The sequence below is a fragment of the Carcharodon carcharias genome (genome assembly GCF_017639515.1).
Source record: "Carcharodon carcharias isolate sCarCar2 chromosome X unlocalized genomic scaffold, sCarCar2.pri SUPER_X_unloc_6, whole genome shotgun sequence".
Classification (NCBI taxonomy): Eukaryota; Metazoa; Chordata; class Chondrichthyes; order Lamniformes; family Lamnidae; genus Carcharodon; species Carcharodon carcharias.
Genome location: NW_024470883.1, coordinates 120,588 through 147,500, shown reverse-complemented (window position 1 = coordinate 147,500; position 26,913 = coordinate 120,588). Strand labels below are relative to the sequence as shown.

Below are 26,913 nucleotides of genomic sequence, written 5' to 3'. Positions count from 1 at the left end.
CACACACAGAGAGACACACACACACAGAGACACACACGGACACACACGGACACAGAGACAGAGACACACACGGACACAGAGATAGAGACACACACACACACACACAGAGACAGAGACACACACACACACACAGAGACAGAGACACACACACACACACACACAGACAGAGACACACACACACAGACAGAGACACACACACACAGACAGTGACACACACACACAGACAGTGACACACACACACAGACAGAGACACACACACACACAGACAGAGACACACACACACACAGACAGAGACACACACACACACAGACAGAGACACACACACACAGACAGAGACACACACACAGACAGAGACACACACACAGACAGACACACACACAGACAGAGACACACACAGACAGAGACACACACACAGACAGAGAGAGAGAGAGAGGTCAACAACACGACTGGTCGCCACATTATAGGAAGGATGTGATTGCACTGGAGGGGGTGCAGAGGAGATTCACCAGGATGTTGCCTGGGATGAAACATTTAAGTTATGAAGAGAGGTTGGATAGACTTGGGTTGTTTTCGTTGGAGCAGAGAAGACTGAGGGGCGACCTGATCGAGGTGGACAAGATGATGAGGGACATGGACGGGGTGGATAGGGAGCAGCAGTTCCCCTTAGTTGAAGGGTCAGTCACGAGGGGGACATAAGTTCAAGGTGAGGGGCAGGAGGTTTAGGGGGGGATGGGAGTAGAATCTTTTTTACCCAGGGGGTAGTGAGGCTCTGGAATGCACTGTCTGGGAGGGAGGTGGAGGTGGGTTAGCCTCACACCCTTTAAAAAGTACCTGGATGAGCACTTGGCACCTCAAACATTCAGGGCTATGGGGCCAAGTGCTGGGTAAATGGGGTTAGGGAGGTAGGTCAGGTGTTTCTCACGTGTCGGTGCAGGCTCGATGGGCCGAAGGGCCTCTCTTCTGCACTGTGTGATCCTGTGACGCCGGGGCTAGGAAGGATTCGACGGGTCACACAGACTGAGCTTGTATTCTCTCGAGTGTAGAAGATTATGGGGTGGAGGCGAGGAAGTGTGAGGCGATGCAGTTGGTAGGGCAGACAATATAAAATAAGGGGAGTAACTTTGAAGGGGGTGCAGGAGCAGAAAGACCTGGGTGTATATGTGCATTGATCATTGAAGGTGGCAGGACAGGTGGAGAGAGCAGTTAATAAAGCATTTAGTATCCTGGGCTTTATTAATAGGGGCACAGAGTACAAGAGCAGGGATTTATATAAGACACTTGTTAGACCTCAGCTGGAGTATTGTGCACAGTTCTGGGTGTCACACTATAGCAAGGATGTGAACGCATTGGAGAGAGAGCAGAAGAGGTTTACGAGAATGGTTCCAGGGATGAAACATTTCAGTTATGAGGATAGATTGGAGAGGTTGGGACTGTTCTCCTTGGAGAGGAGAAGGCTAAGAGGAGACTTGATAGGGATGTTCAAAATCATGAGGGGGCTGGATAGAGTAGATAGGGAGGTGTTCTCGCTTGTAAGAGGATCAGGAACGAGAGGGCACAGATTTAAAGTGATTTGCAAAAGAAGCAAATGCGAGGTGAGAAAATACTTTTCCACGAGTGGTTCGGGTCGCGAATGCGCTGCCTGAGAGTGTGGGGGAGACAGGGCCAATTGAGGCGTTAGGATCTGGAATGTGCTGCCTGAGAGTGTGGTGGGGACAGGGCCGATCAAGGCATTCAAGAGGGCATTGGATGATGATTTGAATAGAAACAATGTGCAGGGGTAATGGGGGAAAATGAAGGACAATGGTACTCAGTCACCGTGCTCATCGGAGAGCCAGTGCAGACACGATGGACTGCATGGGAGCGAGTCCCACATTCTCCCTGCTCCGCGCGGGAGCGAGTCCCACATTCTCCCTGCTCCCCGCGGGAGCGAGTCCCACATTCTCCCTGCTCCCCGCGGGAGCGAGTCCCACATTCTCCCTGCTCCCCGCGGGAGCGAGTCCCACATTCTCCCCCGCGGGAGCGAGTCCCACATTCTCCCCCGAGGGAGCGAGTCCCACATTCTCCCCGCTCCCTAGCTAAGAAGTTTCTCCTGATTTCCCCCCGATTGGATTTAATTAGTGACCGCCTTGTATCGACAACTCCCCGAGTACTGGTCTCCCCACCCCACCCCCGCAAACAGGAGAGGACATTCTCTCTGTATCCACTCCATCAAAACATTTCAGAGTTTCTGAATCCTCCACCGAGGTTACCCCCTCCCTTTTCGAGAAAGGGCACCCGACCTGCTGCTCCTTTCCAGATTATGGATACCCCCACCTTTCCGGTGTGGAACATGCCGGAGGCCATTTCCCGTGACGGAGAGAGTGTGGGTGGGTGGGTGGGAGCGGGGAAAGGCAGGGGGAGGGGGCGGCAGCAGGGAAGTCGGATTTGACGTCGCTGCAGAGATGGGGGAGAATCTTGGCGAGAGGGCGAGGGTCCATCACCGGAACCCCGAAAGGAGGGAGGCTCAGCCCCCAGCAGCGGGTGAGTGAACGGGAGGGAGGGGGGGGGGGTTTACCTGAGCTGCAGGTCCTCGTGGCCACTCTTGACCGCGTCCGCTTTAATAGAGACCCACAGGGCAATGGGCTCGGTCATCTGCCCCCTCCTCTGGTCGCCCAGCGCCATCAGCCACATTCCCACCGACTCCATGGCCAGATCCAGCCTCCCTGTCTTCCTGTAGCACTCCGCAAGCAGCTTGAAATACCTGGGCACCTGCAGGAAGAGACCAAACCCCGGGCTGTAAAAGAGGCACACGCCGGGGCGCAGCTACTTGACAGGGGGGCTTTGTGGATCCGGCACTGTGGACTGCAGTAAGGAGCTGGAGGGAGGGAGAGAGGAAGGAGTCCACAGTGCGACAGGGAGCTGGAGGGAGGGAGACAGGGGGGAGTCCAGAGTGCGGTAGGGAGCTGGAGGGAGGGAGACAGGGGGCAGTCCAGAGTGCGGTAGGGAGCTGGAGGGAGGGAGGGAGGGAGTCCACAGTGCGGTAGGGTGCTGGAGGGAGGGAGGGAGTCCACAGTGCGGTAGGGAGCTGGAGGGAGGGAGGGAGTCCACAGTGCGACAGGGAGCTGGAGGGAGGGAGTCCACAGTGCGACAGGGAGCTGGAGGGAGGGAGGGAGGGAGTCCACAGTGCGGTAGGGAACTGGAGGGAGGGAGGGAGTCCACAGTGCGGTAGGGAGCTGGAGAAAGGGAGGGAGTCCACAGTGCGGTAGGGAGCTGGAGAAAGGGAGGGAGTCCACAGTGCGACAGGGAGCTGGAGGGAGGGAGTCCACAGTGCGACAGGGAGCTGGAGGGAGGGAGGGAGTCCACAGTGCGACAGGAGCTAGAGGGAGGGAGGGAGTGCACAGTGCGGTAGGGAGCTGGAGGGAGGGAGGGAGTCCACAGTGCGACAGGGAGCTGGAGAAAGGGAGGGAGTCCACAGTGCGACAGGGAGCTGGAGGGAGGGAGGGAGTCCACAGTGCGGTAGGGAGCTGGAGGGAGGGAGTCCACAGTGCGGTAGGGAGCTGGAGGGAGGGAGGGAGGGAGGGAGTCCACAGTGCGGTAGGGAGCTGGAGGGAGGGAGGGAGTCCACAGTGCGACAGGGAGCTGGAGGGAGGGAGGGAGTCCACAGTGCGGTAGGGAGCTGGAGGGAGGGAGGGAGTCCACAGTGCGGTAGGGAGCTGGAGGGAGGGAGGGAGTCCACAGTGCGGTAGGGAGCTGGAGGGAGGGAGGGAGGGAGACCACAGTGCGGTCGGGAGCTGGAGGGAGGGAGGGAGTCCACAGTGCGGTAGGGAGTTGGAGGGAGGGAGGGAGTCCACAGTGCGGTAGGGAGTTGGAGGGAGGGAGGGAGTCCACAGTGCGGTAGGGAGCTGGAGGGAGGGAGGGAGTCCACAGTGCGACAGGGAGCTGGAGGGAGGGAGGGAGTCCACAGTGCGACAGGGAGCTGGAGGGAGGGAGGGAGTCCACAGTGCGGTAGGGAGTTGGAGGGAGGGAGGGAGTCCACAGTGCAGTAGGGAGCTGGAGGGAGGGAGGGAGTCCACAGTGCGGTAGGGAGTTGGAGGGAGGGAGGGAGTCCACAGTGCGGTAGGGAGCTGGAGGGAGGGAGGGAGTCCACAGTGCGACAGGGAGCTGGAGGGAGGGAGGGAGTCCACAGTGCGGTAGGGAGCTGGAGGGAGGGAGGGAGTCCACAGTGCGACAGGGAGCTGGAGAAAGGGAGGGAGTCCACAGTGCGACAGGGAGCTGGAAGGAGGGAGTCCACAGTGCGGTAGGGAGCTGGAGGGAGGGAGGGAGTCCACAGTGCGACAGGGAGCTGGAGGGAGGAGGGAGTCCACAGTGCGACAGGGAGCTGGAGGGAGGGAGGGAGTCCACAGTGCGGTAGGGAGCTGGAGGGAGGGAGGGAGTCCACAGTGCGACAGGGAGCTGGAGGGAGGGAGGGAGTCCACAGTGCGGTAGGGAGCTGGAGGGAGGGAGGGAGACCACAGTGCGACAGGGAGCTGGAGGGAGGGAGTCCACAGTGCGGGAGGGAGCTGGAGGGAGAGAGGGAGTCCACAGTGCGGTAGGGAGCTGGAGGGAGGGAGGGAGTCCACAGTGCGACAGGGAGCTGGAGGGAGGGAGTCCACAGTGCGACAGGGAGCTGGAGGGAGGGAGGGAGGGAGTCCACAGTGCGACAGGGAGCTGGAGGGAGGGAGTCCACAGTGCGGTAGGGAGCTGGAGGGAGGGAGGGGAGTCCACAGTGCGGTAGGGAGCTGGAGGGAGGGAGTCCACAGTGCGACAGGGAGCTGGAGGGAGGGAGGGAGTCCACAGTGCGACAGGGAGCTGGAGGGAGGGAGTCCACAGTGCAACAGGGAGCTGGAGGGAGGGAGGGAGTCCACAGTGCGACAGCGAGCTGGAGGGAGAGAGGGAGGGAGTCCACAGCGCGTAGGGAACTGGAGGGAGGGAGGGGGTCCACAGTGCGGTAGGGAGCTGGAGGGAGGGAGGGAGGGAGTCCACAGTGCGGTAGGGAGCTGGAGGGAGGGAGGGGAGTCCACAGTGCGACAGGGAGCTGGAGGGAGGGAGGGAGTCCACAGTGCGGTAGGGAGCTGGAGGGAGGGAGTTCACAGTGCGGTAGGGAGCTGGAGGTAGGGAGGGAGCCCACAGTGCGGTAGGGAGCTGGAGGGAGGGAGGGAGGGAAGGGGAGTCCACAGTGCGGTAGGGAGCTGGAGGGAGGGAGGGAGGGAGTCCACAGTGCGGTAGGGAGCTGGAGGGAGGGAGGGAGTCCACAGTGCGACAGGGAGCTGGAGGGAGGGAGTCCACAGTGTGACAGGGAGCTGGAGGGAGGGAGGGAGTCCACAGTGCGACAGGGAGCTGGAGGGAGGGAGTCCACAGTGTGACAGGGAGCTGGAGGGAGGGAGGGAGTCCACAGTGTGACAGGGAGCTGGAGGGAGGGAGGGAGGGAGGGAGTCCACAGTGCGGTAGGGAGCTGGAGGGAGGGAGTCCACAGTGCGGTAGGGAGCTGGGGGGAGGGAGGGAGGGAGTCCACAGTGCGACAGGGAGCTGGAGGGAGGGAGGGAGGGAGTCCACAGTGCGGTAGGGAGCTGGGGGGAGGGAGGGAGGGAGTCCACAGTGCGACAGGGAGCTGGAGGGAGGGAGGGAGGGAGGGACTCCACAGTGCGGTAGGGAGCTGGAGGGAGGGAGGGAGGGACTCCACAGTGCGGTAGGGAGCTGGAGGGAGGGAGAGAGGGGGAGTCCACCGTGCGGTAGGGAGCTGGAGGGAGGGAGGCAGCGAGCCCACAGTGCGGTAGGGAGCTGGAGGGAGGGAGGGAGTCCACAGTGCGGTAGGGAGCTGGAGGGAGGGAGTTCACAGTGCGGTAGGGAGCTGGAGTGAGGGAGGGAGGGAGTGCACAGTGCGGTAGGGAGCTGGAGGGAGGGAGGGAGGGAGTCCACAGTGTGGTAGGGAGCTGGAGGGAGGGAGGGAGGGAGTCCACAGTGCGGTCGGGAGCTGGAGGGAGGGAGTCCACAGTGCGACAGGGAGCTGGAGGGAGGGAGGGAGCGAGTCCACAGTGCGGTAGGGAGCTGGAGGGAGGGAGGGAGTCCACAGTGCGGTAGGGTGCGGGAGGGAGGGAGGGAGTCCACAGTGCGGTAGGGAGCTGGAGGGAGGGAGGGAGTCCACAGTGCGGTAGGGAGCTGGAGGGAGGGAGGGAGTCCACAGTGCGGTAGGGAGCTGGAGGGAGGGAGAGAGGGAGTGCACAGTGCGACAGGGAGCTGGAGGGAGAGGGGAGGGAGTCCACAGTGCGGTAGGGAACTGGAGGGAGGGAGGGAGTCCACAGTGCGGGAGGGAGCTGGAGGGAGGGAGGGAGGGAGTCCACAGTGCGGTAGGGAGCTGGAGGGAGGGAGGGAGTCCACAGTGTGACAGGCAGCTGGAGGGAGGGAGGGAGTCCACAGTGCGGTAGGGAGCTGGAGGGAGGGAGGGAGGGAGTCCACAGTGCGGTAGGGAGCTGGAGGGAGGGAGGGAGTCCAGAGTGCGGTAGGGAGCTGGAGGGAGGGAGTCCACAGTGCGGTAGGGAGCTGGAGGGAGGGAGGGAGTCCACAGTGCGGTAGGGAGCTGGAGGGAGGGAGTCCACAGTGCGGTAGGGAGCTGGAGGGAGAGAGGGAGGGAGTCCACAGTGCGGTAGGGAGCTGGAGGGAGGGAGGGAGTCCACAGTGCGACAGGGAGCTGGAGGGAGGGAGGGAGTCCACAGTGCGATAGGGAGCTGGAGGGAGGGAGTGAGTCCACAGTGCGGTAGGGAGCTGGAGGGAGGGAGAGAGGGGGAGTCCACAGTGCGGTAGGGAGCTGGAGGGAGGGAGGGAGTCCACAGTGTGGTACGGAGCTGGAGGGAGGGAGGGAGGGAGGAAGTCCACAGTGCGGTAGGGAGCTGGAGGGAGGGAGGGGAGGAGGGAGTCCACAGTGCGGTAGGGAGCTGGAGGGAGAGAGGGAGGGAGTCCACAGTGCGGTAGGGAGCTGGAGGGAGGGAGGGGAGGAGGGAGTCCACAGTGCAACAGGGAGCTGCAGGGAGAGAGGGAGGGAGTCCACAGTGCGGTAGGGAGCTGGAGGGAGGGAGGGAGTCCACAGTGCGGTAGGGAGCTGGAGGGAGGGAGGGAGGGAGTCCACAGTGTGGTAGGGAGCTGGAGGGAGGGAGGGAGTCCACAGTGTGACAGGCAGCTGGAGGGAGGGAGCGAGTCCACAGTGCGGGAGGGAGCTGGAGGGAGGGAGGGAGTCCACAGTGCGGGAGGGAGCTGGAGGGAGGGAGGGAGTCCACAGTGTGACAGGCAGCTGGAGGGAGGGAGCGAGTCCACAGTGCGGGAGGGAGCTGGAGGGAGGGAGGGAGTCCACAGTGCGGTAGGGAGCTGGAGGGAGGGAGGGAGTCCACAGTGCGACAGGGAGCTGGAGGGAGAGGGGAGGGAGTCCACAGCGCGGTAGGGAGCTGGAGGGAGGGAGTCCACAGAGCGGTAGGGAGCTGGAGGGAGGGAGGGAGTCCACAGTGCTGTAGGGAGCTGGAGGGAGGGAGGGAGTCCACAGTGCGGTAGGGAGCTGGAGGGAGGGAGGGAGTCCACAGTGCGGTAGGGAGCTGGAGGCAGGGAGGGAGGGAGTCCACAGTGCGGTAGGGAGCTGGAGGGAGAGAGGGAGGGAGTCCACAGTGCGGTAGGGAGCTGGAGGGAGGGAGGGAGGGAGTCCACAGTGCGGTAGGGAGCTGGAGGGAGGGAGCGAGTCCACAGTGCGGTAGGGAGCTGGAGGGAGGGAGGGAGGGAGTCCACAGTGCGGTAGGGAGCTGGAGGGAGGGAGGGAGTCCACAGTGTGACAGGCAGCTGGAGGGAGGGAGCGAGTCCACAGTGCGGTAGGGAGCTGGAGGGAGGGAGGGAGTCCACAGTGCGGTAGGGAGCTGGAGGGAGGGAGGGAGAGAGTCCACAGTGCGGTAGGGAGCTGGAGGGAGGGAGGGAGGGAGTCCACAGTGCGGTAGGGAGCTGGAGGGAGGGAGGGAGTCCACAGTGCGGTAGGGAGCTGGAGGGAGGGAGCGAGTCCACAGTGCGGAAGGGAGCTGGAGGGAGGGAGGGAGTCCACAGTGCGGTAGGGAGCTGGAGGGAGGGAGTCCACAGTGCGGTAGGGAGCTGGAGGGTGAGAGGGAGGGAGTCCACAGTGCGATAGGGAGCTGGAGGGAGGGAGCGAGTCCACAGTGCGGTAGGGAGCTGGAGGGAGGGAGGGAGTCCACAGTGCGGTAGGGAGCTGGAGGGAGGGAGGGAGGGAGTCCACAGTGCGGTAGGGAGCTGGAGGGAGGGAGGGAGTCCACGGTGCGGTAGGGAGCTGGAGGGAGGGAGGGAGGGAGTCCACAGTGCAGCAGGGAGCTGGAGGGAGGGAGGGAGTCCACAGTGTGACAGGCAGCTGGAGGGAGGGAGCGAGTCCACAGTGCGGTAGGGAGCTGGAGGGAGGGAGGGAGGGAGTCCACAGTGCGGTAGGGAGCTGGAGGAAGGGAGGGAGTCCACAGTGTGACAGGCAGCTGGAGGGAGGGAGCGAGTCCACAGTGCGGAAGGGAGCTGGAGGGAGGGAGGGAGTCCACAGTGCGGTAGGGAGCTGGAGGGAGGGAGGGAGTCCACAGTGCGGTAGGGAGCTGGAGGGAGGGAGTCCACAGTGCGGTAGGGAGCTGGAGGGAGAGAGGGAGGGAGTCCACAGTGCGGTAGGGAGCTGGAGGGAGGGAGGGAGTCCACAGTGCGACAGGGAGCTGGAGGGAGGGAGGGAGTCCACAGTGCGATAGGGAGCTGGAGGGAGGGAGGGACTCCACAGTGCGGTAGGGAGCTGGAGGGAGGGAGAGAGGGGGAGTCCACAGTGCGGTAGGGAGCTGGAGGGAGGGAGGGAGTCCACAGTGCGGTCGGGAGCTGGAGGGAGGGAGTCCACAGTGCGGTAGGGAGCTGGAGGGAGAGAGGGAGTCCACAGTGCGACAGGGAGCTGGAGGGAGGGAGGGAGTCCACAGTGCGGTAGGAAGCTGGAGGGCGAGAGGGAGGGAGTCCACAGTGCGATAGGGAGATGGAGAGAGGGAGAGAGGGGGAGTCCACAGTGCGGTAGGGAGCTGGAGAGAGGGAGAGAGGGGGAGTCCAGAGTGCGGTAGGGAGCTGGAGGGAGCGAGGCAGCGAGCCCACAGTGCGGTAGGGAGCTGGAGGGAGGGAGGGAGTCCACAGTGCGGTAGGGAGCTGGAGGGAGGGAGGGAGTCCACAGTGCGGTAGGGAGCTGGAGGGAGGGAGTTCACAGTGCGGTAGGGAGCTGGAGGGAGGGAGGGACTCCACAGTGCGGTAGGGAGCTGGAGGGAGGGAGGGAGGGAGTCCACAGTGCGGTAGGGAGCTGGAGGGAGGGAGGGAGTCCACAGTGCGACAGGGAGCTGGAGGGAGGGAGTCCACAGTGTGACAGGGAGCTGGAGGGAGGGAGTCCACAGTGCGGTAGGGAGCTGGGGGGAGGGAGGGAGTCCACAGTGCGACAGGGAGCTGGAGGGAGGGAGGGAGGGAGGGACTCCACAGTGCGGTAGGGAGCTGGAGGGAGGGAGAGAGGGGGAGTCCACAGTGCGGTAGGGAGCTGGAGGGAGGGAGGGAGTCCACAGTGCGGTAGGGAGCTGGAGGGAGGGAGTTCACAGTGCGGTAGGGAGCTGGAGGGAGGGAGTTCACAGTGCGGTAGGGAGCTGGAGGGAGGGAGGGAGGGAGTCCACAGTGCGGTAGGGAGCTGGAGGGAGGGAGGGAGGGAGTCCACAGTGCGGTAGGGAGCTGGAGGGAGGGAGTTCACAGTGCGGTAGGGAGCTGGAGGGAGGGAGGGAGGGAGTTCACAGTGTGGTAGGGAGCTGGAGGGAGGGAGGGAGTCCACAGTGTGACAGGCAGCTGGAGGGAGGGAGCGAGTCCACAGTGCGGTAGGGAGCTGGAGGGAGGGAGGGAGTCCACAGTGCGGTAGGGAGCTGGAGGGAGGGAGTCCACAGTGCGGAAGGGAGCTGGAGGGAGGGAGGGAGTCCACAGTGCGGAAGGGAACTGGAGGGAGGGAGGGAGTCCACAGTGCGGTAGGGAGCTGGAGGGAGGGAGTCCACAGTGCGGAAGGGAGCTGGAGGGAGGGAGGGAGTCCACAGTGCAGTAGGGAGCTGGAGGGAGGGAGGGAGTCCACAGTGCGGTAGGGAGCTGGAGGGAGGGAGTCCACAGTGCGGAAGGGAGCTGGAGGGAGGGAGGGAGTCCACAGTGCGGAAGGGAGCTGGAGGGAGGGAGGGAGTCCACAGTGCGGAAGGGAGCTGGAGGGAGGGAGGGCGTCCACAGTGCGGTAGGGAGCTGGAGGGAGGGAGGGAGTCCACAGTGCGGTAGGGAGCTGGAGGGAGGGAGGGAGGGAGTCCACAGTGCGGTAGGGAGCTGGAGGGAGGGAGTGAGTCCACAGTGCGGTAGGGAGCTGGAGGGAGGGAGAGAGGGAGTGCACAGTGCGACAGGGAGCTGGAGGGAGAGGGGAGGGAGTCCACAGCGCGGTAGGGAGCTGGAGGGAGGGAGTCCACAGAGCGGTAGGGAGCTGGAGGGAGGGAGGGAGTCCACAGTGCGGTAGGGAGCTGGAGGGAGGGAGGGAGTCCACAGTGCGGTAGGGAGCTGGAGGGAGGGAGGGAGTCCACAGTGCAGTAGGGAGCTGGAGGCAGGGAGGGAGGGAGTCCACAGTGCGGTAGGGAGCTGGAGGGAGGGAGGGAGTCCACAGTGCGGTAGGGAGCTGGAGGGAGGGAGGGAGGGAGTCCACAGTGTGGTAGGGAGCTGGAGGGAGGGAGGGAGTCCACAGTGTGACAGGCAGCTGGAGGGAGGGAGCGAGTCCACAGTGCGGTAGGGAGCTGGAGGGAGGGAGGGAGGGAGTCCACAGTGCGGTAGGGAGCTGGAGGGAGGGAGGGAGTCCACAGTGCGACAGGGAGCTGGAGGGAGGGAGGCAGCGAGCCCACAGTGCGGTAGGGAGCTGGAGGGAGGCAGGGAGTCCACAGTGCGGTAGGGAGCTGGAGGGAGGGAGTTCACAGTGCGGTAGGGAGCTGGAGGTAGGGAGGGAGCCCACAGTGCGGTAGGGATCTTGAGGGAGGGAGGGAGTCCACAGTGCGGTAGGGTGCTGGAGGGAGGGAGGGAGGGAAGGGGAGTCCACAGTGCGGTAGGGAGCTGGAGGGAGGGAGGGAGGGAGTCCACAGTGCGGTAGGGAGCTGGAGGGAGGGAGGGAGGGAGTCCACAGTGCGGTAGGGAGCTGGAGGGAGGGAGGGAGGGAGTCCACAGTGCGGTAGGGAGCTGGGGGGAGGGAGGGAGTCCACAGTGCGGTAGGGAGCTGGGGTGAGGGAGGGAGGGAGTCCACAGTGCGGTAGGGAGCTGGGGGGAGGGAGGGAGTCCACAGTGCGGTAGGGAGCTCGGGGGAGGGAGGGGAGTCCACAGTGCGGTAGGGAGCTGGAGGGAGGGCGGGAGGGACTCCACAGTGCGGTAGGGAGCTGGAGGGAGGGAGGGAGGGAGTGCACAGTGCGGTAGGGAGCTGGAGTGAGGGAGGGAGGGAGTCCACAGTGCAACAGGGAGCTGGAGGGAGAGAGCGAGGGAGTCCACAGCGCGGTAGGAAGCTGGAGGGAGGGAGGGAGTCCACAGTGCGGTAGGGAGCTGGAGGGAGGGAGTTCACAGTGCGGTAGGGAGCTGGAGGTAGGGAGGGAGGGAGTGCACAGTGCGACAGGGAGCTGGAGGGAGGGAGGGAGGGAGTCCACAGTGCGGTAGGGAGCTGGAGGGAGGGAGGGAGTCCACAGTGCGGTAGGGATCTGGAGGGAGGGAGTTCACAGTGCGGTAGGGAGCTGGAGGTAGGGAGGGAGCCCACAGTGCGGTAGGGAGCTAGAGGGAGGGAGGGAGTCCACAGTGCGGTAGGGAGCTGGAGGTAGGGAGGGAGCCCACAGTGCGGTAGGGTGCTGGAGGGAGGGAGGGAGGGAAGGGGAGTCCACAGTGCGGTAGCGAGCTGGAGGGAGGGAGTCCACAGTGCGGTAGGGAGCTGGAGGGAGGGAGGGAGTCCACAGTGCGGTAGGGAGCTGGAGGGAGGGAGTCCACAGTGCGACAGGGAGCTGGAGGGAGGGAGTCCACAGTGCAGTAGGGAGCTGGAGGGAGGGAGGGAGTCCACAGTGCGGTAGGGAGCTGGAGGGAGGGAGGGAGTCCACAGTGCGGTAGGGAGCTGGGGGGAGGGAGGGAGGGAGTCCACAGTGCGACAGGGAGTCGGAGGGAGGGAGGGAGGGAGGGAGTCCACAGTGCGACAGGGAGCTGGAGGGAGGGAGGGAGGGAGGGACTCCACAGTGCGGTAGGGAGCTGGAGGGAGGGAGGGAGGGACTCCACAGTGCGGTAGGGAGCTGTAGGGAGGGAGAGAGGGGGAGTCCACAGTGCGGTAGGGAGCTGGAGGGAGGGAGGGAGTCCACAGTGCGGGAGGGAGCTGGAGGGAGGGAGAGAGGGGGAGTCCACAGTGCGGTAGGGAGCTGGAGGGAGGGAGGCAGCGAGCCCACAGTGCGGTAGGGAGCTGGAGGGAGGGAAGGGGAGTCCACAGTGCGGTAGGGAGCTGGAGGGAGGGAGGGAGGGAGTCCACAGTGTGGTAGGGAGCTGGAGGGAGGGAGGGAGTCCACAGTGCGACAGGGAGCTGGAGGGAGGGAGGGAGTCCACAGTGCGGAAGGGAACTGGAGGGAGGGAGGGAGTCCACAGTGCGGTAGGGAGCTGGAGGGAGGGAGGGAGTCCAAAGTGCGGTAGGGAGCTGGAGGGAGGGAGTCCACAGTGCGGAAGGGAGCTGGAGGGAGGGAGGGAGTCCACAGTGCGGTAGGGAACTGGAGGGAGGGAGGGAGTCCACAGTGCGGTAGGGAGCTGGAGGGAGGGAGGGAGTCCACAGTGCGGTAGGGAGCTGGAGGGAGGGAGAGAGGGAGTGCACAGTGCGACAGGGAGCTGGAGGGAGAGGGGAGGGAGTCCACAGCGCGGTAGGGAGCTGGAGGGAGGGAGTCCACAGAGCGGTAGGGAGCTGGAGGGAGGGAGGGAGTCCACAGTGCGGTAGGGAGCTGGAGGGAGGGAGGAGTCCACAGTGCGGTAGGGAGCTGGAGGGAGGGAGGGAGTCCACAGTGCAGTAGGGAGCTGGAGGCAGGGAGGGAGGGAGTCCACAGTGCGGTAGGGAGCTGGAGGGAGGGAGGGAGTCCACAGTGCGGTAGGGAGCTGGAGGGAGGGAGGGAGGGAGTCCACAGTGTGGTAGGGAGCTGGAGGGAGGGAGGGAGTCCACAGTGTGACAGGCAGCTGGAGGGAGGGAGCGAGTCCACGGTGCGGTAGGGAGCTGGAGGTAGGGAGGGAGCCCACAGTGCGGTAGGGATCTAGAGGGAGGGAGGGAGTCCACAGTGCGGTAGGGTGCTGGAGGGAGGGAGGGAGGGGAGTCCACAGTGCGGTAGGGAGCTGGAGGGAGGGAGGGAGGGAGTCCACAGTGCGGTAGGGAGCTGGAGGGAGGGAGGGAGGGAGTCCACAGTGCGGTAGGGAGCTGGAGGGAGGGAGGGAGGGAGTCCACAGTGCGGTAGGGAGCTCGGGGGAGGGAGGGAGTCCACAGTGCGGTAGGGAGCTGGGGGGAGGGAGGGAGGGAGTCCACAGTGCGGTAGGAAGCTGGGGGGAGGGAGGGAGGGAGTCCACAGTGCGGTAGGGAACTGGAGGGAGGGAGGGAGGGAGTCCACAGTGCGGTAGGGAGCTGGGGGGAGGGAGGGGAGTCCACAGTGCGGTAGGGAGCTCGGGGGAGGGAGGGGAGTCCACAGTGCGGTAGGGAGCTGGAGGGAGGGAGGGAGGGAGTGCACAGTGCGGTAGGGAGCGGGAGGGAGGGAGGGAGGGAGTGCACAGTGCAACAGGGAGCTGGAGGGAGAGAGGGAGGGAGTCCACAGCGCGGTAGGAAGCTGGAGGGAGGGAAGGAGTCCACAGTGCGGTAGGGACCTGGAGGGAAGGAGTCCACAGAGCGGTAGGGAGCTTGAGGGAGGGAGGGAGTCCACAGTGCAGTAGGGAGCTGGAGGGAGGGAGGGAGGGAGTGCACAGTGCAACAGGGAGCTGCAGGGAGAGAGGGAGGGAGTCCACAGTGCGGTAGGGAGCTGGAGGGAGGGAGGGAGTCCACAGTGCGGTAGGGAGCTGGAGGGAGGGAGGGAGTCCACAGTGCGGTAGGGAGCTGGAGGGAGAGGAGGGAGTCCACAGTGCGGTAGGGAGCTGGAGGGAGGAGGAGGGGAGTCCACAGTGCGGTAGGGAGCTGGAGGGAGGGAGGGAGTCCACAGTGCGGTAGGGAGCTGGAGGGAGGGGGAGGGAGTCCACAGTGCGGTAGGGAGCTGGAGGAGGAGGGAGGAGTTCACAGTGCGGTAGGGAGCTGGAGGGAGGGAGGGAGCCCACAGTGCGGTAGGGAGCTAGAGGGAGGGAGGGAGTCCACAGTGCGGTAGGGAGCTGGAGGGAGGGAGTCCACAGTGCGACAGGGAGCTGGAGGGAGGGAGGGAGGGAGTCCACAGTGCGGTAGGGAGCTGGAGGGAGGGAGGGAGGGAGTCCACAGTGCGGTAGGGAGCTGGAGGGAGGGAGGGAGTCCACAGTGCGACAGGGAGCTGGAGGGAGGGAGGGAGTCCAAAGTGCGACAGGGAGCTGGAGGGAGGGAGGGAGTCCACAGTGCGACAGGCAGCTGGAGGGAGGGAGTCCACAGAGCGGTAGGGAGCTGGAGGGAGGGAGGGAGTCCACAGTGCGGTAGGGAGCTGGAGGGAGGGAGGGAGTCCACAGTGCGGTAGGGAGCTGGGGGGAGGGAGGGGAGTCCACAGTGCGGTAGGGAGCTGGAGGGAGGGAGGGAGGGAGTCCACAGTGCGGTAGGGAGCTCGGGGGAGGGAGGGGAGTCCACAGTGCGGTAGGGAGCTGGAGGGAGGGAGGGAGGGAGTGCACAGTGCGGTAGGGAGCTGGAGGGAGGGAGGGAGGGAGTCCACAGCGCGGTAGGAAGCTGGAGGGAGGGAGTCCACAGCGCTGTAGGGAGCTGGAGGGAGGGAGTCCACAGTGCGGTAGGGAGCTGGAGAGAGGGAGGGAGTCCACAGTGCGACAGGCAGCTGGAGGGAGGGAGCGAGTCCACAGTGCGGAAGGGAGCTGGAGGGAGGGAGGGAGGGAGTCCACAGTGCGGTAGGGAGCTGGAGGGAGGGAGCGAGTCCACAGTGCAGTAGGGAGCTGGAGGGAGGGAGGGAGTCCACAGTGTGACAGGCAGCTGGAGAGAGGGAGAAAGGGGGAGTCCACAGTGCGGTAGGGAGCTGGAGGGAGGGAGGCAGTACACAGTGCGGTAGGGAGCTGGAGGGAGGGAGGCAGCGAGCCCACAGTGCGGTAGGGAGCTGGAGGGAGGGAGGGAGTCCACAGTGCGGTAGGGAGCTGGAGGGAGGGAGGGAGTCCACAGTGCGGTAGGGAGCTGGAGGGAGGGAGGGAGTCCACAGTGCGGTAGGGAGCTGGAGGGAGGGAGGGAGGGAGGGAGTCCGCAGTGCGGTAGGGAGCTGGAGGGAGGGAGAGAGGGAGTGCACAGTGCGACAGGGAGCTGGGAGGGAGAGAGGGAGGGAGTCCACAGCGCGGTAGGGAGCTGGAGGGAGGGAGTCCACAGAGGGGTTGGGAGCTGGAGGGAGGGAGGGAGTCCACAGTGCGGTAGGGAGCTGGAGGGAGGGAGTCCACAGAGCGGTAGGGAGCTGGAGGGAGGGAGGGAGTCCACGGTGCGGTAGGGAGCTGGAGGGAGGGAGGGAGGGAGTCCACAGTGCGGTAGGGAGCTGGAGGGAGGGAGGGAGTCCACAGTGCGGTAGGGAGCTGGAGGGAGGGAGGGAGTCCACAGTGCGACAGGGAGCTGGAGGGAGGGAGGGAGGGAGTCCACAGTGCGGTAGGGAGCTGGAGGGAGGGAGGGAGTCCACAGTGCGGTAGGGAGCTGGAGGGAGGGAGGGGAGTCCACAGTGCGACAGGGAGCTGGAGGGAGGGAGTCCACAGTGCGACAGGGAGCTGGAGGGAGGGAGGGAGGGAGTCCACAGTGCGGTAGGGAGCTGGAGGGAGGGAGGGAGGGAGTCCACAGTGCGGTAGGGAGCTGGAGGGAGGGAGGGAGTCCACAGTGCGACAGGGAGCTGGAGGGAGGGAGGGAGTCCACAGTGCGACAGGCAGCTGGAGGGAGGGAGTCCACAGAGCGGTAGGGAGCTGGAGGGAGGGAGGGAGTCCACAGTGCGGTAGGGAGCTGGAGGGAGGGAGTCCACAGCGCTGTAGGGAGCTGGAGGGAGGGAGGGAGTCCACAGTGCGGTAGGGAGCTGGGGGGAGGGAGGGGAGTCCACAGTGCGGTAGGGAGCTGGAGGGAGGGAGGGAGGGAGTCCACAGTGCGGTAGGGAGCTCGGGGGAGGGAGGGGAGTCCACAGTGCGGTAGGGAGCTGGAGGGAGGGAGGGAGGGAGTGCACAGTGCGGTAGGGAGCTGGAGGGAGGGAGGGAGGGAGTCCACAGCGCGGTAGGAAGCTGGAGGGAGGGAGTCCACAGCGCTGTAGGGAGCTGGAGGGAGGGAGTCCACAGTGCGGTAGGGAGCTGGAGGGAGGGAGCAAGTCCACAGTGCGGAAGGGAGCTGGAGGGAGGGAGGGAGGGAGTCCACAGTGCGGTAGGGAGCTGGAGGGAGGGAGCGAGTCCACAGTGCAGTAGGGAGCTGGAGGGAGGGAGGGAGTCCACAGTGCGACAGGGAGCTGGAGGGAGGGAGGGAGTCCACAGTGCGACAGGGAGCTGGAGGGAGGGAGGGAGTCCACAGTGCAGTAGGGAGCTGGAGGGAGGGAGGGAGGGAGTCCACAGTGCGGTAGGGAGCTGGAGGGAGGGAGGGAGTCCACAGTGTGACAGGCAGCTGGAGGGAGGGAGCGAGTCCACAGTGCGGTAGGGAGCTGGAGAGAGGGTGAGAGGGAGGGAGTCCACAGTGCGATAGGGAGCTGGAGAGAGGGAGAAAGGGGGAGTCCACAGTGCGGTAGGGAGCTGGAGGGAGGGAGGCAGTACACAGTGCGGTAGGGAGCTGGAGGGAGGGAGGCAGCGAGCCCACAGTGCGGTAGGGAGCTGGAGGGAGGGAGGGAGTCCACAGTGCGGTAGGGAGCTGGAGGGAGGGAGGGAGTCCACAGTGCGGTAGGGAGCTGGAGGGAGGGAGGGAGTCCACAGTGCGGTAGGGAGCTGGAGGGAGGGAGGGAGGGAGGGAGTCCGCAGTGCGGTAGGGAGCTGGAGGGAGGGAGAGAGGGAGTGCACAGTGCGACAGGGAGCTGGAGGGAGAGAAGGAGGGAGTCCACAGCGCGGTAGGGAGCTGGAGGGAGGGAGTCCACAGAGCGGTAGGGAGCTGGAGGGAGGGAGAGAGGGAGTGCACAGTGCGACAGGGAGCTGGAGGGAGAGAGGGAGGGAGTCCACAGCGCGGTAGGGAGCTGGAGGGAGGGAGTCCACAGAGCGGTAGGGAGCTGGAGGGAGGGAGGGAGTCCACAGTGCGGTAGGGAGCTGGAGGGAGGGAGTCCACAGAGCGGTAGGGAGCTGGAGGGAGGGAGGGAGTCCACGGTGCGGTAGGGAGCTGGAGGGAGGGAGGGAGGGAGTCCACAGTGCGGTAGGGAGCTGGAGGGAGGGAGGGAGTCCACAGTGCGGTAGGGAGCTGGAGGGAGGGAGGGAGGGAGGGAGTCCGCAGTGCGGTAGGGAGCTGGAGGGAGGGAGGGAGTCCACAGTGCGGTAGGGAGCTGGAGGGAGGGAGAGAGGGAGTGCACAGTGCGACAGGGAGCTGGAGGGAGAGAGGGAGGGAGTCCACAGCGCGGTAGGGAGCTGGAGGGAGGGAGTCCACAGAGCGGTAGGGAGCTGGAGGGAGGGAGGGAGGGAGTCCACAGTGCGGTAGGGAGCTGGAGGGAGGGAGGGAGTCCACAGTGCAGCAGGGAGCTGGAGGGAGGGAGGGAGTCCACAGTGTGACAGGCAGCTGGAGGGAGGGAGCGAGTCCACAGTGCGGTAGGGAGCTGGAGGGAGGGAGGGAGGGAGTCCACAGTGCGGTAGGGAGCTGGAGGGAGGGAGTCCACAGTGCGGTAGGGAGCTGGAGGGAGAGAGGGAGGGAGTCCACAGTGCGGTAGGGAGCTGGAGGGAGGGAGGGAGTCCACAGTGCGACAGGGAGCTGGAGGGAGGGAGGGAGTCCACAGTGCGATAGGGAGCTGGAGGGAGGGAGGGACTCCACAGTGCGGTAGGGAGCTGGAGGGAGGGAGAGAGGGGGAGTCCACAGTGCGGTAGGGAGCTGGAGGGAGGGAGGGAGTCCACAGTGCGGTAGGGAGCTGGAGGGAGGGAGGCAGCGAGCCCACAGTGCGACAGGCAGCTGGAGGGAGGGAGCGAGTCCACAGTGCGGAAGGGAGCTGGAGGGAGGGAGGGAGTCCACAGTGCAGTAGGGAGCTGGAGGGAGGGAGGGAGGGAGTCCACAGTGCGGTAGGGAGCTGGAGGGAGGGAGGGAGTCCACAGTGTGACAGGCAGCTGGAGGGAGGGAGCGAGTCCACAGTGCGGAAGGGAGCTGGAGGGAGGGAGGGAGTCCACAGTGCGACACCGAGCTGGAGGGAGGGAGGGAGTCCACAGTGTGACAGGCAGCTGGAGGGAGGGAGGGAGTCCACAGTGCGGTAGGGAGCTGGAGGGTGAGAGGGAGGGAGTCCACAGTGCGATAGGGAGCTGGAGAGAGGGAGAGAGGGGGAGTCCACAGTGCGGTAGGGAGCTGGAGAGAGGGTGAGAGGGAGGGAGTCCACAGTGCGGTAGGGAGCTGGAGGGAGGGAGGGAGTCCACAGTGCGGTAGGGAGCTGGAGAGAGGGTGAGAGGGAGGGAGTCCACAGTGCGGTAGGGAGCTGGAGGGAGGGAGGGAGTCCACAGTGCGGTAGGGAGCTGGAGAGAGGGAGAAAGGGGGAGTCCACAGTGCGGTAGCGAGCTGGAGGGAGGGAGGCAGTACACAGTGCGGTAGGGAGCTGGAGGGAGGGAGGCAGCGAGCCCACAGTGCGGTAGGGAGCTGGAGGGAGGGAGGGAGTCCACAGTGCGGTAGGGAGCTGGAGGGAGGGAGGGAGTCCACAGTGCGGTAGGGAGCTGGAGGGAGGGAGGGAGGGAGGGAGTCCACAGTGCGGTAGGGAGCTGGAGGGAGGGAGAGAGGGAGGGAGTCCACAGCGCGGTAGGGAGCTGGAGGGAGGGAGTCCACAGTGCGGTAGGGAGCTGGAGGGAGGGAGGGAGTCCACAGTGCGGTAGGGAGCTGGAGGGAGGGAGGGAGGGAGTCCACAGTGCGGTAGGGAGCTGGAGGGAGGGAGGGAGTCCACGGTGCGGTAGGGAGCTGGAGGGAGGGAGGGAGGGAGTCCACAGTGCGGTAGGGAGCTGGAGGGAGGGAGGGAGTCCACGGTGCGGTAGGGAGCTGGAGGGAGGGAGGGAGGGAGTCCACAGTGCAGCAGGGAGCTGGAGGGAGGGAGGGAGTCCACAGTGTGACAGGCAGCTGGAGGGAGGGAGCGAGTCCACAGTGCGGTAGGGAGCTGGAGGGAGGGAGGGAGGGAGTCCACAGTGCGGTAGGGAGCTGGAGGGAGGGAGGGAGTCCACAGTGCGGTAGGGAGCTGGAGGGAGGGAGGGAGGGAGTCCGCAGTGCGGTAGGGAGCTGGAGGGAGGGAGGGAGTCCACAGTGCGGTAGGGAGCTGGAGGGTGGGAGAGAGGGAGTGCACAGTGCGACAGGGAGCTGGAGGGAGAGAGGGAGGGAGTCCACAGCGCGGTAGGGAGCTGGAGGGAGGGAGTCCACAGAGCGGTAGGGAGCTGGAGGGAGGGAGGGAGTCCACAGTGCGGTAGGGAGCTGGAGGGAGGGAGGGAGGGAGTCCACAGTGCGGTAGGGAGCTGGAGGGAGGGAGGGAGTCCACGGTGCGGTAGGGAGCTGGAGGGAGGGAGGGAGGGAGTCCACAGTGCAGCAGGGAGCTGGAGGGAGGGAGGGAGGGAGTCCACAGTGCGGTAGGGAGCTGGAGGGAGGGAGCGAGTCCACAGTGCGGTAGGGAGCTGGAGGGAGGGAGTCCACAGTGCGGTAGGGAGCTGGAGGGAGAGAGGGAGGGAGTCCACAGTGCGGTAGGGAGCTGGAGGGAGGGAGGGAGTCCACAGTGCGACAGGGAGCTGGAGGGAGGGAGGGAGTCCACAGTGCGATAGGGAGCTGGAGGGAGGGAGGGACTCCACAGTGCGGTAGGGAGCTGGAGGGAGGGAGAGAGGGGGAGTCCACAGTGCGGTAGGGAGCTGGAGGGAGGGAGTCCACAGTGCGGTAGGGAGCTGGAGGGAGGGAGGCAGCGAGCCCACAGTGCGGTAGGGAGCTGGAGGGAGGGAGGGAGTCCACAGTGCGGTAGGGAGCTGGAGGGAGGGAGGGAGTCCACAGTGCGGTAGGGAGCTGGAGGGAGGGAGTTCACAGTGCGGTAGGGAGCTGGAGTGAGGGAGGGAGGGAGTGCACAGTGCGGTAGGGAGCTGGAGGGAGGGAGGGAGTCCACAGTGCGGTAGGGAGCTGGAGGGAGGGAGGGAGGGAGTCCACAGTGTGGTAGGGAGCTGGAGGGAGGGAGGGAGTCCACAGTGTGACAGGCAGCTGGAGGGAGGGAGCGAGTCCACAGTGCGGAAGGGAGCTGGAGGGAGGGAGGGAGTCCACGGTGCGGTAGGGAGCTGGAGGGAGGGAGGGAGTCCACAGTGCGGTAGGGAGCTGGAAGGAGGGAGTCCACAGAGCGGTAGGGAGCTGGAGGGAGGGAGGGAGTCCACAGTGCGGTAGGGAGCTGGAGGGAGGGAGGGAGTCCACAGTGCGGTAGGGAGATGGAGGGAGGGAGGGAGTCCACAGTGCGATAGGGAGCTGGAGGGAGGGAGAGAGGGAGTGCACAGTGCGACAGGGAGCTGGAGGGAGAGGGGAGGGAGTCCAAGCGCGGTAGGGAGCTGGAGGGAGGGAGGGAGTCCACAGTGCGGTAGGGAGCTGGAGGGAGGGAGTCCACAGAGCGGTAGGGAGCTGGAGGGAGGGAGGGAGTCCACAGTGCAGTAGGGAGCTGGAGGCAGGGAGGGAGGGAGTCCACAGTGCGGTAGGGAGCTGGAGGGAGGGAGGGAGTCCACAGTGCGGTAGGGAGCTGGAGGGAGGGAGGGAGTCCACAGTGCGGTAGGGAGCTGGAGGGAGGGAGGGAGTCCACAGTGCGGTAGGGAGCTGGAGGGAGGGAGGGAGGGAGTCCACAGTGTGGTAGGGAGCTGGAGGGCGGGAGGGAGTCCACAGTGCGGTAGGGAGCTGGAGGGAGGGAGGGAGGGAGTCCACAGTGCGGTAGGGAGCTGGAGGGAGGGAGGGAGTCCACAGTGTGACAGGCAGCTGGAGGGAGGGAGGGAGTCCACAGTGCGGAAGGGAACTGGAGGGAGGGAGGGAGTCCACAGTGTGACAGGCAGCTGGAGGGAGGGAGCGAGTCCACAGTGCGGTCGGGAGCTGGAGGGAGGGAGGGAGGGAGTCCACAGTGCGATAGGGAGCTGGAGGGAGGGAGGGAGGGAGTCCACAGTGCAGTAGGGAGCTGGAGGGACGGAGTCCACAGTGCGGTAGGGAATTGGAGGGAGGGACGGAGCCCACAGTGCGGTAAGGAGATGGAGGGAGGGAGTGAGGGAGTCCACAGTGCGGTAGGGAGCTGGAGGGAGGGAGTCCACAGTGCGGTAGGGAGCTGGAGGGAGGGAGGGAGTCCATAGTGCGGTAGGGAGTTGGAGGGAGGGAGTCCACAGTGCGGTAGGGAGCTGGAGGGAGGGAGTCCACAGTGCGGTAGGGAGCTGGAGGGAGGGAGGGAGTCCACAGTGCGGTAGGGAGTTGGAGGGAGGGAGGGAGTCCACAGTGCGGTAGGGAGCTGGAGGGAGGGAGGGAGGGAGTCCACAGTGCGGTACGGAGCTGGAGGGAGGGAGGGAGTCCACAGTGAGACAGGGAGCTGGAGGGAGGGAGGCAGCGAGTCCACAGTGCGGTAGGGAGCTGGAGGGAGGGAGGGAGTCCACAGTGCGGTAGGGAGCTGGAGGGAGGAAGTTCACAGTGCGGTAGGGAGCTGGAGGTAGGGAGGGAGCCCACAGTGCGGTAGGGATCTAGAGGGAGGGAGGGAGTCCACAGTGCGGTAGGGTGCTGGAGGGAGGGAGGGAGGGAAGGGGAGTCCACAGTGCGGTAGGGAGCTGGAGGGAGGGAGGGAGGGAGTCCACAGTGCGGTAGGGAGCTGGAGGGAGGGAGGGAGGGAGTCCACAGTGCGGTAGGGAGCTGGAGGGAGGGAGGGAGGGAGTCCACAGTGCGGTAGGGAGCTGGGGGGAGGGAGGGAGTCCACAGTGCGGTAGGGAGCTGGGGGGAGGGAGGGAGGGAGTCCACAGTGCGGTAGGGAGCTGGGGGGAGGGAGGGAGGGAGTCCACAGTGCGGTAGGGAGCTGGGGGGAGGGTGGGAGTCCACAGTGCGCTAGGGAGATGGAGGGAGGGAGGGAGGGACTCCACAGTGCGGTAGGGAGCTGGAGGGAGGGAGGGAGGGAGTGCACAGTGCGGTAGGGAGCTGGAGGGAGGGAGGGAGGGAGTGCACAGTGCAACAGGGAGCTGGAGGGAGAGATCGAGGGAGTCCACAGCGCGGTAGGAAGCTGGAGGGAGGGAGGGTGGGAGTCCACAGTGCGTTAGGGAGTTGGAGGGAGCGAGTCCACAGTGCGGTAGGGAGTTGGAGGGAGGGAGGGAGGGAGTCCACAGTGCGGTAGGGAGCTGGAGGGAGGGAGCGAGTCCACAGTGCAGTAGGGAGCTGGAGGGAGGGAGGGAGTCCACAGTGCGACAGGGAGCTGGAGGGAGGGAGTCCACAGTGCGGTAGGGAGCTGGAGGGAGGGAGGGAGTCCACAGTGCGACAGGGAGCTGGAGGGAGGGAGGGAGTCCACAGTGCAGTAGGGAGCTGGAGGGAGGGAGGGAGGGAGTCCACAGTGCGGTAGGGAGCTGGAGGGAGGGAGGGAGTCCACAGTGTGACAGGCAGCTGGAGGGAGGGAGCGAGTCCACAGTGCGGAAGGGAGCTGGAGGGAGGGAGGGAGTCCACAGTGCGACAGGGAGCTGGAGGGAGGGAGGGAGTCCACAGTGCGGTAGGGAGCTGGAGAGAGGGTGAGAGGGAGGGAGTCCACAGTGCGGTAGGGAGCTGGAGAGAGGGTGAGAGGGAGGGAGTCCACAGTGCGATAGGGAGCTGGAGAGAGGGAGAAAGGGGGAGTCCACAGTGCGGTAGGGAGCTGGAGGGAGGGAGGCAGTACACAGTGCGGTAGGGAGCTGGAGGGAGGGAGGGAGTCCACAGTGCGGTAGGGAGCTGGAGGGAGGGAGGCAGTACACAGTGCGGTAGGGAGCTGGAGGGAGGGAGGCAGCGAGCCCACAGTGCGGTAGGGAGCTGGAGGGAGGGAGGGAGTCCACAGTGCGGTAGGGAGCTGGAGGGAGGGAGGGAGTCCACAGTGCGGTAGGGAGCTGGAGGGAGGGAGGGAGTCCACAGTGCGGTAGGGAGCTGGAGGGAGGGAGGGAGGGAGGGAGTCCGCAGTGCGGTAGGGAGCTGGAGGGAGGGAGAGAGGGAGTGCACAGTGCGACAGGGAGCTGGAGGGAGAGAGGGAGGGAGTCCACAGCGCGGTAGGGAGCTGGAGGGAGGGAGTCCACAGAGCGGTAGGGAGCTGGAGGGAGGGAGGGAGTCCACGGTGCGGTAGGGAGCTGGAGGGAGGGAGGGAGGGAGTCCACAGTGCGGTAGGGAGCTGGAGGGAGGGAGGGAGTCAACAGTGCGGTAGGGAGCTGGAGGGAGGGAGGGAGGGAGGGAGTCCGCAGTGCGGTAGGGAGCTGGAGGGAGGGGAGGGAGTCCACAGTGCGGTAGGGAGCTGGAGGGAGGGAGAGAGGGAGTGCACAGTGCGACAGGGAGCTGGAGGGAGAGAGGGAGGGAGTCCACAGCGCGGTAGGGAGCTGGGGGGAGGGAGTCCACAGAGCGGTAGGGAGCTGGAGGGAGGGAGGGAGTCCACAGTGCGGTAGGGAGCTGGAGGGAGGGAGTCCACAGAGCGGTAGGGAGCTGGAGGGAGGGAGGGAGGGAGTCCACAGTGCAGCAGGGAGCTGGAGGGAGGGAGGGAGTCCACAGTGTGACAGGCAGCTGGAGGGAGGGAGCGAGTCCACAGTGCGGTAGGGAGCTGGAGGGAGGGAGGGAGGGAGTCCACAGTGCGGTAGGGAGCTGGAGGGAGGGAGTCCACAGTGCGGTAGGGAGCTGGAGGAGAGAGGGAGGGAGTCCACAGTGCGGTAGGGAGCTGGAGGGAGGGAGGGAGTCCACAGTGCGACAGGGAGCTGGAGGGAGGGAGGGAGTCCACAGTGCGATAGGGAGCTGGAGGGAGGGAGGGACTCCACAGTGCGGTAGGGAGCTGGAGGGAGGGAGAGAGGGGGAGTCCACAGTGCGGTAGGGAGCTGGAGGGAGGGAGGGAGTCCACAGTGCGGTAGGGAGCTGGAGGGAGGGAGGCAGCGAGCCCACAGCGCGGTAGGGAGCTGGAGGGAGGGAGTCCACAGTGCGGTAGGGAGCTGGAGAGAGGGAGGGAGTCCACAGTGCGACAGGCAGCTGGAGGGAGGGAGCGAGTCCACAGTGCGGAAGGGAGCTGGAGGGAGGGAGGGAGTCCACAGTGCAGTAGGGAGCTGGAGGGAGGGAGGGAGGGAGTCCACAGTGCGGTAGGGAGCTGGAGGGAGGGAGGGAGTCCACAGTGCGGTAGGGAGCTGGAGGGTGAGAGGGAGGGAGTCCACAGTGCGATAGGGAGCTGGAGAGAGGGAGAGAGGGGGAGTCCACAGTGCGGTAGGGAGCTGGAGGGAGGGAGGCAGTACACAGTGCGGTAGGGAGCTGGAGGGAGGGAGAAAGGGGGAGTCCACAGTGCGGTAGCGAGCTGGAGGGAGGGAGGCAGTACACAGTGCGGTAGGGAGCTGGAGGGAGGGAGGCAGCGAGCCCACAGTGCGGTAGGGAGCTGGAGGGAGGGAGGGAGTCCACAGTGCGGTAGGGAGCTGGAGGGAGGGAGGGAGTCCACAGTGCGGTAGGGAGCTGGAGGGAGGGAGGGAGGGAGGGAGTCCACAGTGCGGTAGGGAGCTGGAGGGAGGGAGAGAGGGAGGGAGTCCACAGCGCGGTAGGGAGCTGGAGGGAGGGAGTCCACAGAGCGGTAGGGAGCTGGAGGGAGGGAGGGAGTCCACAGTGCGGTAGGGAGCTGGAGGGAGGGAGGGAGGGAGGGAGTCCACAGTGCGGTAGGGAGCTGGAGGGAGGGAGGGAGTCCACGGTGCGGTAGGGAGCTGGAGGGAGGGAGGGAGGGAGTCCACAGTGCGGTAGGGAGCTGGAGGGAGGGAGGGAGTCCACAGTGCGGTAGGAGCTGGAGGGAGGGAGGGAGTCCACAGCGCGGTAGGGAGCTGGAGGGAGGGAGTGCACAGAGCGGTAGGGAGCTGGAGGGAGGGAGGGAGTCCACAGTGCGGTAGGGAGCTGGAGGGAGGGAGGGAGTCCACAGTGCGGTAGGGAGCTGGAGGGAGGGAGGGAGTCCACAGTGCGATAGGGAGCTGGAGGGAGGGAGAGAGGGAGTGCACAGTGCGACAGGGAGCTGGAGGGAGAGGGGAGGGAGTCCAAGCGCGGTAGGGAGCTGGAGGGAGGGAGGGAGTCCACAGTGCGGTAGGGAGCTGGAGGGAGGGAGTCCACAGAGCGGTAGGGAGCTGGAGGGAGGGAGGGAGTCCACAGTGCGGTAGGGAGCTGGAGGGAGGGAGGGAGTCCACAGTGCAGTAGGGAGCTGGAGGCAGGGAGGGAGGGAGTCCACAGTGCGGTAGGGAGCTGGAGGGAGGGAGGGAGTCCACAGTGCGGTAGGGAGCTGGAGGGAGGGAGGGAGGGAGTCCACAGTGTGGTAGGGAGCTGGAGGGCGGGAGGGAGTCCACAGTGCGGTAGGGAGCTGGAGGGAGGGAGGGAGGGAGTCCACAGTGCGGAAGGGAGCTGGAGGGAGGGAGGGAGTCCACAGTGTGACAGGCAGCTGGAGGGAGGGAGCGAGTCCACAGTGCGGTAGGGAGCTGGAGGGAGGGAGGGAGGGAGACCACAGTGCGATAGGGAGCTGGAGGGAGGGAGTGAGGGAGTCCACAGTGCGGTAGGGAGCTGGAGGGAGGGAGGGAGTCCACAGTGCGGTAGGGAGCTGGAGGGAGGGAGTTCACAGTGCGGTAGGGAGCTGGAGGTAGGGAGGGAGCCCACAGTGCGGTAGGGATCTGGAGGGAGGGAGGGAGTCCACAGTGCGGTAGGGTGCTGGAGGGAGGGAGGGAGGGAAGGGGAGTCCACAGTGCGGTAGGGAGCTGGAGGGAGGGAGGGAGGGAGTCCACAGTGCGGTAGGGAGCTGGAGGGAGGGAGGGAGGGAGTCCACAGTGCGGTAGGGAGCTGGAGGGAGGGAGGGAGGGAGTCCACAGTGCGGTAGGGAGCTGGGGGGAGGGAGGGAGTCCACAGTGCGTTAGGGAGCTGGGGGGAGGGAGGGAGGGAGTCCACAGTGCGGTAGGGAGCTGGGGGGGGGAGGGAGGGAGGGAGTCCACAGTGCGGTAGGGAGCTGGAGGGAGGGAGGGAGTCCACAGTGCGCTAGGGAGCTGGAGGGAGGGAGGGAGGGACTCCACAGTGCGGTAGGGAGCTGGAGGGAGGGAGGGAGGGAGTGCACAGTGCGGTAGGGAGCTGGAGGGAGGGAGGGAGGGAGTGCACAGTGCAACAGGGAGCTGGAGGGAGAGATCGAGGGAGTCCACAGCGCGGTAGGAAGCTGGAGGGAGGGAGACCACAGCGCGGTAGGGAGCTGGAGGGAGGGAGTCCACAGTGCGGTAGGGAGCTGGAGAGAGGGAGGGAGTCCACAGTGCGACAGGCAGCTGGAGGGAGGGAGGGAGTCCACAGTGCGACAGGCAGCTGGAGGGAGGGAGGGAGTCCACAGTGCGGTAGGGAGCGGGAGGGAGGGAGAG

At 65.8% G+C, this 26,913-nt stretch overlaps 1 protein-coding gene across 1 annotated transcript in view; it reads right to left on the bottom strand.

Moving 5' to 3' along the window:
* espl1 (extra spindle pole bodies like 1, separase) overlaps nucleotides 1-26,913 on the bottom strand; it is an 85,088-nt gene that overhangs the window by 9,613 nt on the left and 48,562 nt on the right. Inside the window, exon 6 of the mRNA XM_041182513.1 lies at nucleotides 2,555-2,748. Within this exon, the coding sequence (XP_041038447.1) occupies nucleotides 2,555-2,748 (194 nt within the window). The remainder of the gene's footprint in view (nucleotides 1-2,554; nucleotides 2,749-26,913) is intronic.